At 45.5% G+C, this 12433-nt stretch overlaps 1 protein-coding gene across 5 annotated transcripts in view; it reads right to left on the reverse strand.

Moving 5' to 3' along the window:
* LOC116850265 (mucin-17-like) overlaps positions 1–12433 on the reverse strand; it is a 291148-nt gene that overhangs the window by 83998 nt on the left and 194717 nt on the right. For all 5 annotated transcript variants that reach the window (XM_032828327.1, XM_032828326.1, XM_032828328.1 and 2 more), the window contains exon 2: positions 11719–11842. In XM_032828327.1, coding sequence (XP_032684218.1) covers positions 11719–11842 — 124 coding nt within the window. The remainder of the gene's footprint in view (positions 1–11718; positions 11843–12433) is intronic.

The raw sequence follows: 12433 nt of genomic DNA on the forward strand, positions 1-12433 counted from the left end.
GGGCGCCCTCAGCGGAAGGAGAAGGCGAAGAGCGCGGCGGGTCGCCCGAGGCTCCCGCGGGAGCGAGACGAGAAGCTGGAATCCGTGATGGGACGAGGTGAGACATATGAAACGGACGTGAACTTTGAGCGGCGCGAGAGAGGTGTATCCGCTGGTGGTGGAAACGAGCCGTCCTGGTGGCGATAGTGTAGGTGGTGGTGCTGATGGTGGTAGTGGCGGTGGCGGTGGCGGTGGTGGCTGCGCCGGCAGTGGGGCCACGATGGAGGGGGTCGAAGGCGGCGGCTCCAGACTCGAGACCCAGGTCGATATCAGCCTCGAGCAAACCAGACATCTACCGACCATTCGCAAAACATTCACCTCAAGTGTCCCCGGCGATGCCCTCCACCACCGCCCCGCTGCAATGCGGGCCCTCCTGCGACGACGGAGGGGTGCAGTGCGGAGCCCACCCTTCGACTCCGCGCGCTCTCCTACGTTTTTCCGTCACTCGCGCCTCCGTTCCCGCCGCCAGCTCGGAAATCATATTAACGACACCGGGAGAGCGCCCGCTCTCTTTCTCTCTCTCTCTTCTCCTCCTCTCTCCCTCGCCCGTCCGCCACGCTTTTCGATCTGTGGAATCGGGCTCCGAAGATCGACGATTCCCAGAGGAACGGCGACGGGACTTTAATGCGGCGAGCCGTGAAAATGTTTCCGCGTTGTCCGGCTGTTCCCGGTATTTCACGACAAACGCGGCCGCCGGTCGACAAATCGAATTGCTTTCGCGCCGAATTTCGACACCGAGATCGAGTTTGTCTAGACCGTTCAATGGCACGGAAAGGAAGGGCGCGTCGCGCGACGCCGAGTCACTCGGAGCATACGAGTCGGAAAAATCGCGAAGGTTCCAAATCCACTTTTCGGACAGTTGGACTAAATGTGACAACTCGAGATGTAATTTTTTTCTGACGTTAAAGTATTACATTTCACGAGTGTTTGCGAGCCGGGCGATATCGATTAATCTACGTCATCGGAAATATTTCCGATAAATGCAACGAGGGAACGAGGCGGTGCAAGCAACGACTCACGCGAAGCTTGCGAGGAAGCTTCTGCTTTCTTTCCGCGACATTGTCCCGCGGTGCGGATGCTCGTGCAAATGCAAACACACGGCGGCGATCGCGCGCCATAGACAAAGCGCCATTAGTCGTCGTCCATCGTGCGACGACGAGAGATATCCTGATGGTAATCGACGGTAACGTACGCGCCGAGGGTCACCCCCCGAGCCATGTCCCGCGAATCCTCGCGAGTCGCGGCTGTCAAGTCGGATTTTCTCTCGAGCGTAGCCGACCGGCAGCGTGCGTTTTACATCGCGTGAGCAACGAGCCGCGCGCGGTCTTATTCACCGCGGTCGCATTAACGTTCATAAACTTTGAACGTACCCGATGCCATATTTCAACTTAATGAGCGCAATAAATTTATACGTCGCGGTAGACTGGCAGGGAGACAGGGAGATTGAACGAGCGAGAGGCGAAGAGGAGGAGGAGGGGGGGGGGAGAGGGCGCGACGCACGGAGCGACGAGAAGTACGGAGGGAGAGGGGAAAGGGCGCGGGGGCGAAGGCGGCGGAAGAGGGAGAGAAAGAGAGAGAGAAACCCGGAGGATTGTGGCGGACGGAGCGAGTGTAAGAGAGGAAGAGGAGCAGAAGAGGGAGGAGAGTACACAAGCGACCGATACCCCGGTTTTTATTAATAGAAATTCAATTTGAGCGGAGCAAGCCCGCTCAGGCAATTCTGAGGAAATCGAATTACCCCGGAATTATCGGGAGCGCACGATACCGGCAACGCGCGGCTTATATACACGCTCGCGTTTTGCACATCAAGCACGATCTGTAACGCGCGGGAGATCGCGGCGAGATCTCGCGAGTAATCAAAGCGGCCGGGGATTGCATTCCGCGAGCGTTTCTCGCGATCGCACTTGCACGCCGAGACTCGGACCTCGACCCCGAAATTTCGACGTGCTCGTTATCTCGCACGTATAATCGGAGACGGCTCTTCTCTGGCCAAAAATCGATAAAGCGCTTCTCAACGCGTTATCTATATTTCTAGCGAAATTCCGCATTTCTTAATAAGATAAGCCTTATTGTATTTCTGGAGTCTTAAAAATATAGTAAAATTATGAAAAAAATTATAATATTCTTTCTCCGTGTACAGTACAACATAAAGTGTAATTGGATTCTGTCAAACTCGAGCAACTTTGAATTACTATATAACTTTGTTGGAAATCAATATTTTTGAAAAAAAAATATTTTTTTTTACAGAGATATAGAAAAGCTTCAACTATAAGATATTAGAGCGTAATATAATCAAAATCTGTAAACAGATTAGCGCTATTTTGAATTTTTTCCTTTACGCGGAAATTGGTAAGCGATCGAATATTCGTTGGATCTCACAGAACCAACAATTGTGCGCGGAGGATTAATGACAAAAACTTAAATCGAATGGCAATTTGCGGACAGCTCCTTGGCGCTCCTGGTCGTGCGTCGGAGTTTGTCCGGACGATCGATGGTGATTCCACCCTACCACGTCGTCTCGGGCCGTTTGACAATTACAAAAGGGACCGGAATTCCATCTCTTCTCGCTACCCGCGATCTTAAATTTGCTTCTTTCTTTCGGCGAAACTTTGAGGTTCGCCGGAGAGTACGCGAACCGAGACACCGTACAAGATTACTTTTTCTTTGTAAGACCGAAGTTTGTTTCCCCGCCGATGGCCCGAGTCGATTACAAAGAGCTTGGAGGGGTAAAATCTTTGACGGTCCTCTTCTACTACCACCACCATCACCATCACTATCACCACCTCATTCACGAGATTCATACTTTATGCATCCACGGATAATCCTCTCTTGCACCGTGGAATCGGCATGTTTGAGCGTGCCGGAAATAGAAGGGGAAACTAATTGAAAAGATGAGGAATTAATATCCGTTGGGAATACGACCCGATTCGCGTTCGCGTAATTTCGCATGGTTTATGGAGCGAGCTGAATATCATCGTAAAGTTGATTTATATCGCGAGATACTGCTGTTATTGTTCCTGTCTTCCTATCAGAAAACTACCGCGTAAGCGGATGGATATCGGAGCAGTTAACTCTCTTACTTCTACCAAACAAAAAAGAAGGGTAAACATTGAATTTTTAAAAATGAAATTAAAAAATTAATTACATTCGCGAAGAATATGTCCTTGATTATATTTAAATTGACTGTACGTCCGTATTATGAGAAATTTCCCGCCGTCACTGATAAAATTGGCGCGCAGAAATGATTGCTGAGAGCAAATATCATAAATTACGAGAGCAAAAGATGTCGAAAGGGCGCCTTTGTGGCGCTACTAATGCGCTTCGGAGGATTAAGCGTATCCTCACGGGAGCCGGCACCATCAGCGCGAGGAGCAGTAGTCGGCGACTCGCGAGAAATATTTTCATCGAGATTTCTCTTAGGCGCGAGGTAACCGCCGCTTAATTGCGAATCAAAAATGCAGGCCGCAGAAATGAGACGGAAATAAGGGATCAGGCGGGGAGGGGGGAAAAGAGAGAAAGAGAGGGACGCGATAGAAAGAGAAGATGCAAATTCATTAAGGCAAATTACTTTACGCACGAGCTTAAACGGGACGAGCCGAGGTGTAATAAAAGGGTACTCTCGCTTACCCTTTGTTAACGTCACGGTGCAACTCGTGCGCGGGCTTAAGCGCTCGCTAATACATTCGTCGAGACACACCCGAGTCATTCCGCCGTTCCTGAAAGGGATAATGGATAGCAACAACTCCATAAACTAACGCCTCGAAGCGCAGACATCAACCGTGAGACGGACTCACGACAAACACGAACTTTATATTGGCCTCTAAATTCCAAAATGCGATCGCACCCACGCGCGAGGAAGTTCGTCGTTCATTTCGCGAAAATTGCGTCACTCGCAAAATTAAGTCTCAGGAGAATCTAGCAGAGTATTAATTCAACACTACAACTATCGCCAATCGCCAATTTATTTCAATCATAGTGATCAAAAAACGACAGGTTTTGGATAGAACACGTGACCCGAGGTGAAAAAATGTTTTTTTGGTTTTATTCAAATAGAGGTTTCTTCAATTTCAGTCTTATTCTATTAAAAATATAGTATTAACTTTAGTTTTATTCAATTAGAAATATAAAATGCGCCATTAGAGAGAGAGAGAGAGAGAGAGAGAGATTTAAATAATTCTTACTGAGAAATTTTTACTGCAAGCCCGTCATTTTGACTGCTGTGGTAGTTCTGATGTTAACGTACTATTAGGGATAATTTCACCCCGGTGTGTGAGACATACGATCACTCTCCTCCTTTCCTCGCTTCTTGCGTTTGATCAAACATTGAGTGACCAACAAGCAGGATAGCGGGGGAGGATTTGGCGGAAAGTTCGGACACGTACAGTATTATCGTTAAGTATATCACTCCGGACGACCCCGCGCGATCGAGACCCGCTTCTCACAGAGTCGCTTCCACGTGCTTGCCAGCAGAATAACCCGCCGGGCAGGCGAGTTCACGGTCGCGCGACCGACGTTCGTCGTGCGATAGCGTTTCGAGGATACGACGGCCGCGGGAAACCGTTCCCCGCATCGGCGATTTCGCGCTGTTGTATGCGCAACAATAGGCGGAAACGTCGGGAGTTACAAAAGGAGCATCGGGAGAGGAAAAGCAGAAAGAAGGGAACCCGGTCGGTCGGTCGGTCGGTCGGTCGTTCGTTCGTTCGAGCGGCCGACCGGTCGGCCGCCGGCGAGTCGGTAGCGCGGGGGCGATAAAGAATCGAGCCAAATCAAAGGTCCGTAGAGAGACGTTAAGGCTGTCTCCGGCAGATGGTATAGACCGTGAGAGATCGTCCGATAGTTACGGTGCCTGATTAATGCAGGTGGAGATACTCACGGGCACGCGGTCGTGAGCGCGCGCGCCTGCTGTGCGTGTGCACGTGTCTGTGTGTGTGTGTGTGTGTATGTGTTGCTTGTAAACGCGCGCCAGGAGCGAGTCGCCTGAGAAAGACGTTATATCGGGCTTCGTATCGCGAAACCGATCCATTATCGCGACGCGCTCTGATATTACCTACGTCGAGCCGGTGTCTGTCCACATTGAAACGTGTCGTGACCGTTTGCCGTGGTATCTGCTCGATAATAGCGTTACTTGGCCCGGTAATATCGGGCGACGTTACACATTTCTTTGTTTGCTTATGACATCGTAATTGGAGATGCGCCACGTTATGCAGAAAAATGCATTCGATCGGTGATAAGTCGTCAAAACGGTATGAGATCGTGAACATGCGCTCAGTGAATCTGACTTTTCCGATAATTTGTCGTGTCTGCTCGAGCTGCGAATATTATCGCATAATTTGTCAAATTTTATACTCACCTGGATGCGATTTTTATGCTTTTTGACACGCGCCATTTGTTTATATCACTGGTATTTAACAGATTCGCGCTATCACGGTTTATTCGAGATATATTCGTTTTTACGTAATTGTGTAAAAAACAGATTTTGTGTAAATATTAAAAGAAAAATTATCGTTGTCGTACATGTGTGACGTTAGAGTCTAAGGAAAAATATCATTTTACTATCAAGAAAATATCATTTTACTGCTAAGAAAAAGAAAGCAATTACTCAGTTTACTTTCTTTCGAGTAATGTTCATCTTTAAAAAACAAAAAAATATTTTCTTAATAAAATTTTTTAAGATATATTCATCACAAATTTTATGTTTACAAAAATATAGAAAACTTCATCGGAGAAAAAGTTAGGTCGACTCCATGTAGTAAGTAAATCGTACTTCTACTTTAAATTAATTGAAATATTTTTGATTGAAATGCTAAACTCCCTAGGACCGAAAATATTTCCCGAATAAATTTGACGCTTGTGATGAACTCAAATAAATTACGAACGTATAAAATTTGATGAAATACCTGAAACAAGTAATATTTACTTGAATGTAGAATGTATTTTGTTGTGTGCAGCGAACATGTTAAGTAGAGTGGAAAATTTTTAATAGGGATGAGTTTGAGGCAAGAGATCGATGCGCTATGCGTGACGCTGATAACGTGAACGTGTTACAAAACAAAATTGACGTTCAGAAATTGGAAACCGCAGGAAACGTGACGCAGCGTAATCAAGGGGAACGCTCGTAATTTTGTGCTTGTCCCACTTCGAATGCCACGTTCGTTTGCTCCCGAACGTAATATCGTCCGGTGCACTGAGAACTTATCAAAAAAGCATACGGTGTGGGAGGCCGCGACAGGGATGAGCGATGTTACTCGATTACCATAATAATCTCGCGCCGCTATACTCGCCGCGTGTCGTGGCTCGAGGAGTCGCCGTCGCCGCGAACGAGCCTCGAGACAGCGCGAAGTGCCCGGGCACCGTGCCGATTTCACTCGACAATCCGCACACTTCTCCTCCAGCTCTCCTCTTCTCGTTCGAGATGGACGAGCGCTCGAGTGGTATTGTCCGGGCGGGTTTGCATTGTAAATGCCACGACGATACGATCTCTGCTCGCCGGAGTGCCAGAAGAAGACAGTCCGTTTTGCTCGCGCGCGAGACACCGCGGAAATCCGTTCAAGATATCTTGGCACGATCGCGCACCGCGCTCGCTATTATTTTAAGTCTTTCAATACCATTGGAACATTTACATATCCCGAGGAATGGCTGGAGACCTCCGTCGAGTTTTACAAATCCCATCGAAATTATGGTTTTACAATACATAACATACACACTTCTATTCTGTGAACCTGAAGGACTGTGAATTTCGAGATGAAACATCGTACAGGCTATTGTTGTCTTTCGCTGACAAAAACGATTAACTTTTGCTGAGACATGAAGAATTGTTAAAAAATTATTTTATATTTGATTATTTCAGTAGCTTCTTTACTAGCATTTAATTTTAACTTTACTTTTAATTTCAATAAGCAATGTATTAATAATGTAATTTGATTACACACTTATGTTTCTTATATTGACATTAGGAATGAAGATTGTGAATGCAGAAAATATTGGAATAATATCAAACGTTTCTTCAATAATATCAAATTCTTCAATGTAAAGAAGAAAGCAGCTGGCAATCATTTATCACAGTAGCCTGTATAATGTTGCATCTAAAGATTCTTTATGAGCTCTTCGAGCTCAACGTTACTCGCACTCGATTAGTACAGAAGCAACATTTCGTCCCGAGTATTTTGAAGCTTTCTCGATGCGCAACAGCAGCCTCTGAGAAATGACATCGGAAAAACAATGATGTATTCACTAAAGATACTTACATTTTTTACACCGACATTCGTACTTGAACATCTACACGTTGATAGCCGCGCGTTTTTTCTTCAATCAAGATATAAATAACGACGACTACCGGTATGTGCCGGCGATTAGCACAATTATCGGTCTCACGTTGCCACGGAATCCATGCAGCAATTCGTGCGGAGGTACGACGGGTGATGTCGACGATAATCATAAGCTAAACTCGATAAACCTGACGCGATCGTATCATACTCGTGTTACGGTGTGTTAGAGATATGCAAATGATTATTAATTATTAGCGCGTTGATCGTTATGTCGTCGACGCGACGTACCGGATCGGTGTACCTATAGAGTAGCCCGCTCCCTCTCTCCCTCCCTCCCTCCTTGCCAGATCGGCGAAACACGATAAACTTTAATTAGGGAATGTATTAACGCACCGAGACGAGATGGTACGCCGCGTAGGACGACGAGCTGAACGGCTGAGTGAGTGGTTAGCGAGCAGGTGCACGGATAATTATACGTTTTCCTCGTATATCGTCGCATGCTACCGTAATAATTAAGCAAAACTGATGATCGTCCTCTTTGCGCGCGACGCTCTCCCTCTGTCTTCACCGGGAAGAACCGCTCCGGCGGCCGGCAGCACGGCACGTCCGGTGTTCTTCTGAATTTTTAATTTACGTGCGCGCGCGCGAGCTCGGCGTGCGAGGAATTAAGCTCGTTATTATAGCCCCTTTGCGCTACCGAGACACCGCTGCGCTCGCACATATTAACCCTGCGAATCGCGAGGCGCGACTGCAATTAATCCATCGCCGCGGAGCGACGGATCCTCGATGATCGTCGCTGATCGTCCCGTTGATTTCCGATGCACGATCAGAGGCGCGCGTGTCTCCTACGACGTGCCATAAACGCGGCCGCGGTACACCCTTTTTCGATGCAAACACGAGAAAAAAGATTGGTCAATCTACAGACAACCAACCGCATTTCAGTCGGAATATTTGATTATAATAACTGAGTTCAGTTGGTTAGACAACTGTCAATTGTCATAATCAAACATTCTGGCTGCTTTAGCTGAAATGCAGTTGACTGTTCGTGAATTAATTTTTATTTTCTGTGACATGTAACGCATACGCGGAGAAGATTTTATAGTAAACATCACTGGAGGATTTTGCAGCCGAGATATAGATTGATAGCAGTAATTCGCTCTATCCTTTCGTTTCATATGCGTTTTATATTTTAAGAAAGGTGATATTAAAATATTTGTATGTTTTATAGTAAAATTTGCTATTTTTCTACACTGAAAAACAAGAGATTGAGGTTTTGTTCGAATTCGTTCAAGCAGACGTTCAGTCCATTGAACGAATAATGATGAATTATCATAATTGATTCAGCAATTATGATTTGGTCAGTAACTACATCGACGTAACTTATCATTGCTTTGACACACAATTTGTTCAATATTTTTTTGATGGCGGGTGATCGACAATTCTGTTGATCCAATTGCTTTTTTTCTGTGTAGTGAAATTTACTGTGTTCCTCAGTAAGATGGACCTTACTGACAATCTATCACTAGACTACTGAAAATATAGTAAAACTTAAAAGAATTGATATAAAAAAGAGCTATAATATTTTCTACATGTGCAGACACGCGCACACACACGTATACACACACACACACATACATATTTCGCTTCGAGGTAACAGTTACGTGCTCCGAGCGCGATATTTCTTAATAAGCCGCGATCGTTGGCACGCACGATCGCGATATTTCTTCGAGATCGTTGCGCGGGCCCGGGCTACGTGCTGCCGCGCGCTCTAGCGAACGCACCATAAATATCTAAATAGCGGAAGTAAGAAAAATTACGTATTTACGTCGCGGCGTAGAAATAGCGGCGGAACGCCCGATTGTGTTTTGTTCGCGGCGATGTTTCGTGAGAGGTACGATTTTCCGGAACGGTTCCGCGACGTGACTCATCGCCGTTTCGTCGAATCCGTGGAGAAAGAGCAGTCTTCGGTGGAATCGAGAGAGCATTAGATTGCCAGGAAACGATAGCGTTTAATAAGATGCCGTTGTTAACACGCACCATCGCGATATATCTTGCTGGCCTCTTCCCGTCGCGGAGGAAAAACGTTAAAATGAGATGTGCCTTTTATTATTAACTTCGCGGACAAATTTTAGACGTCCTCGCGGTGCACCTTGGAGGGGAACAGACCTGATGCTAGCGAGAAAGTCATTGCGAATAAATGTCTGTCGTTGAACGTTCCGCAGTAAATCTGCACGTTGCTAGTTATCAACAAGATCTTCGAGTCTTTCACGATGAATCCGAGAAAATGTCAAAGCAGAACCGGATAATAAAACATCGTTGTCAAGTACACGCGATGAAAATAACTCGGCTCGCTCGCAATCGGATACATACAGCGACAATGAGCTCTTCTCGATACCCCTTTTTTGTCTTTTTATGCTTCATGAATGAACGGTACAGTAAACGGGTTATTAAGCGACGCTCGGAAAACACAATATGCTTCGATATCCACGAGAATAATCCGTCAGATATTGAATGTAGCATCTTTAGCTTGTATTTATACTTTATTATTTGTAGCTTGTATTTATATTTTAGTTCCTTAAATTTTTCAAGATTGTACTTTTACTCGTAATCAAAATTTTTATTATTAACAACGCAAAGAGAAAACAAGAGCGACTCATCCTAAGAGATCCGTAGAGTCGTCAAAATTTCAGGAATATAACGGGAGACGTAAGTTTCTCTTGTCTCGAGATACATGTGTCAAGCTATTCTCTAAAGTAATCAGTATGCTCTTCACTGAAATGCTATACTTATAACTGGTGATTCAGTTATAAGTATAGCACAGCAATCGCAGTAAAATCTCGCTGAAAGCATCAGCTAATAGTAGCAACTGCTTCTGATTACTGACGAAGTTTGTAAACAGAGAAAGTATTATTGCACGCAAAACGTAACGAGAGGCTGTTAATCCCATCGCAATGCAAAAGCAGAAAGTTTAATTTGACATAACGTACAACAAATCCGTGCGCTACAAACTTTGTAATGAAATTTGACTTCCACTGCTCAAAATCAATGAGATATAAGATGAAGCAGTAAAATGGTGGTGGTGTCTCCACGGAAAATCAACGAACACTCACTGATTTTCGATAAAATACTCTGATTCGATCAGGAACATTTCTCCACCGATTCACTTGAAGAGAGCACACGCTTCGTTTCCGATGATACTTAATTGGCTTTCTCGGTTGAGTCTCGCGAGGAATAATTTCTTCCTGGTCTTCAGGGAAGAGAAAGAGAGGCGAAGCGAGCGAATTACTCTCGCTAATCGATTCGAGGAGAAGGTGAGATCGGCACGGCGCGATGCTTCTCGGCAAGACGTCGTCGTTCGCACGCACAATGGCGATATTTCTTGCCGCAAAGTCATGGTCTGTGCCGAGTTGCACACACACGCGGCGCGTCCGAGCCAATTGTGTGCGTGCGCGCGTGATAAATAAATAAACGCCTAACCGCTGGCAGCGATTAAGCGCACATTATGCCATACTCGTGACGCGCAACCATAACGGCTTGTCGTCCCGCAAACTTTCACCGTCGCGCGATGCGCGCGCCGGAATACTCTCTCGTGTACAAACGTAAAAGAACGAAGCGTAATGAGCGTCCCGAATAAGCGTCCCGGCACCGCCTATGTTGCACGGCGCGACTTTACCTGGCTGTGCAGGCGCGTATCGACTCACGCGCGTGACGAGAGCCGGCTATATTAACTCACGACGCGACGTCAGCTCCGGAGATTTCTCTCCGCGCTGATTGCGACAGGAGCATCGCGCGCGTCAACCATTCTCATTTGCTGTGAAACGAGAACGTAATCGGGACGTGAAATCGGCCGATTTTAACCGCTCGACTGTCTCGAAAATGTATCCTCAAAGCGGGCGAGTTTTTTTCTTTCTTTTTTTTTTTAAGCAAGGCATTCAAGATTGTACTTAGGCATACGATAGGCATACGATAAGCGTAAAGAAACTAAGTAATTCTAGCATAAAGATTTGATGAGTAAAGATAAATTTGTCAATCGGGAAATTGGCATTTGAAATAATGTAGCTTCTTTTCTTCTTTTGTTTTGTAAAGGAAGCATATGATGTTACAGAATTGCAAAAAAGAATCATGTAATTTTAGAATAAAGATTTGACGAGTAAAGATGAATTTTCAAGCGCGTAGAAATTAGCATTAGTTAGATAATTTTGCTGAAGCGCGCCGACTTGTTTTTCTGCTGTACGATTGTTTGATTTTCAACTTTTTTTAGGCGTGACCGCAATACGCGATAATAATGTTCGGACGGAGCAAAATGTTCTATTAGCAGAAATTTTTTAACGATAAGAAAATTTTGTTACATTTCCTTGGCGACGTGTAGTTTTAGAAACGTCGCATAAGCGCGATTGTTCGATTTTGTGCTTACCTTGGGGTCGAAGCTGAAGATATCTTCAGGTCTGAACGGGCACAAGAGACCGCATTTACAGGTTCCCACTGTCATCAGATACTCCTTTAGTTGCTCCAGCGAACCCAGCGCCGATCTGCTCGGACTGAAATAGAGAAATGAACAGAATTATCCTCTAGCTCTCGCCGTGGCTTAATACCGCGCAAACAAAATGTGACACGTACACGATATGAATTGCGTAATGTTTGCCGAGTTTAGTGAACGTGTTTAGTCCATTGTTCTTTTTCTTTGTGGTACGACTGCATTTCCATTATTATCAACAATACGTATTATCCGTGCGAAATAACGCGCGAACTGCGCAGCAGCACGCGTTTCGTAACTCATGAAATATACGCACGGTTCTTCTCCCGACGTTTTCCTTTTTCGCGAGCAATTCATTTCATTTGATAACTTTATATAAACGACATTTTACTAGAGTTGCTGCCGCAATAACTCGCGTAGATTAGTTGCGCGGGATCAAAAATTGCAAGTAACGTGTGCACGTTATTCTGGTGCAAGCTCGAAATTCAAAGTCAGAGTGGAAGTGGTTTATGATTCGCGAGGATAAAATATTAACGTACAATTTCGCGTACACGTTCGTCTATTTGAAGTGGACAGTACAAATGGTAGATTTATTCCACTCTTACTCTCCAAACATCTCAATCAGAGATCCAATGCGCCACGACGATTTCAATTT

This window comes from Odontomachus brunneus, unplaced genomic scaffold (assembly GCF_010583005.1).
Source record: "Odontomachus brunneus isolate Ranch 3 - 2012 unplaced genomic scaffold, Obru_v1 Obru_scaffold_140, whole genome shotgun sequence".
Taxonomy (NCBI): domain Eukaryota; kingdom Metazoa; phylum Arthropoda; class Insecta; order Hymenoptera; family Formicidae; genus Odontomachus; species Odontomachus brunneus.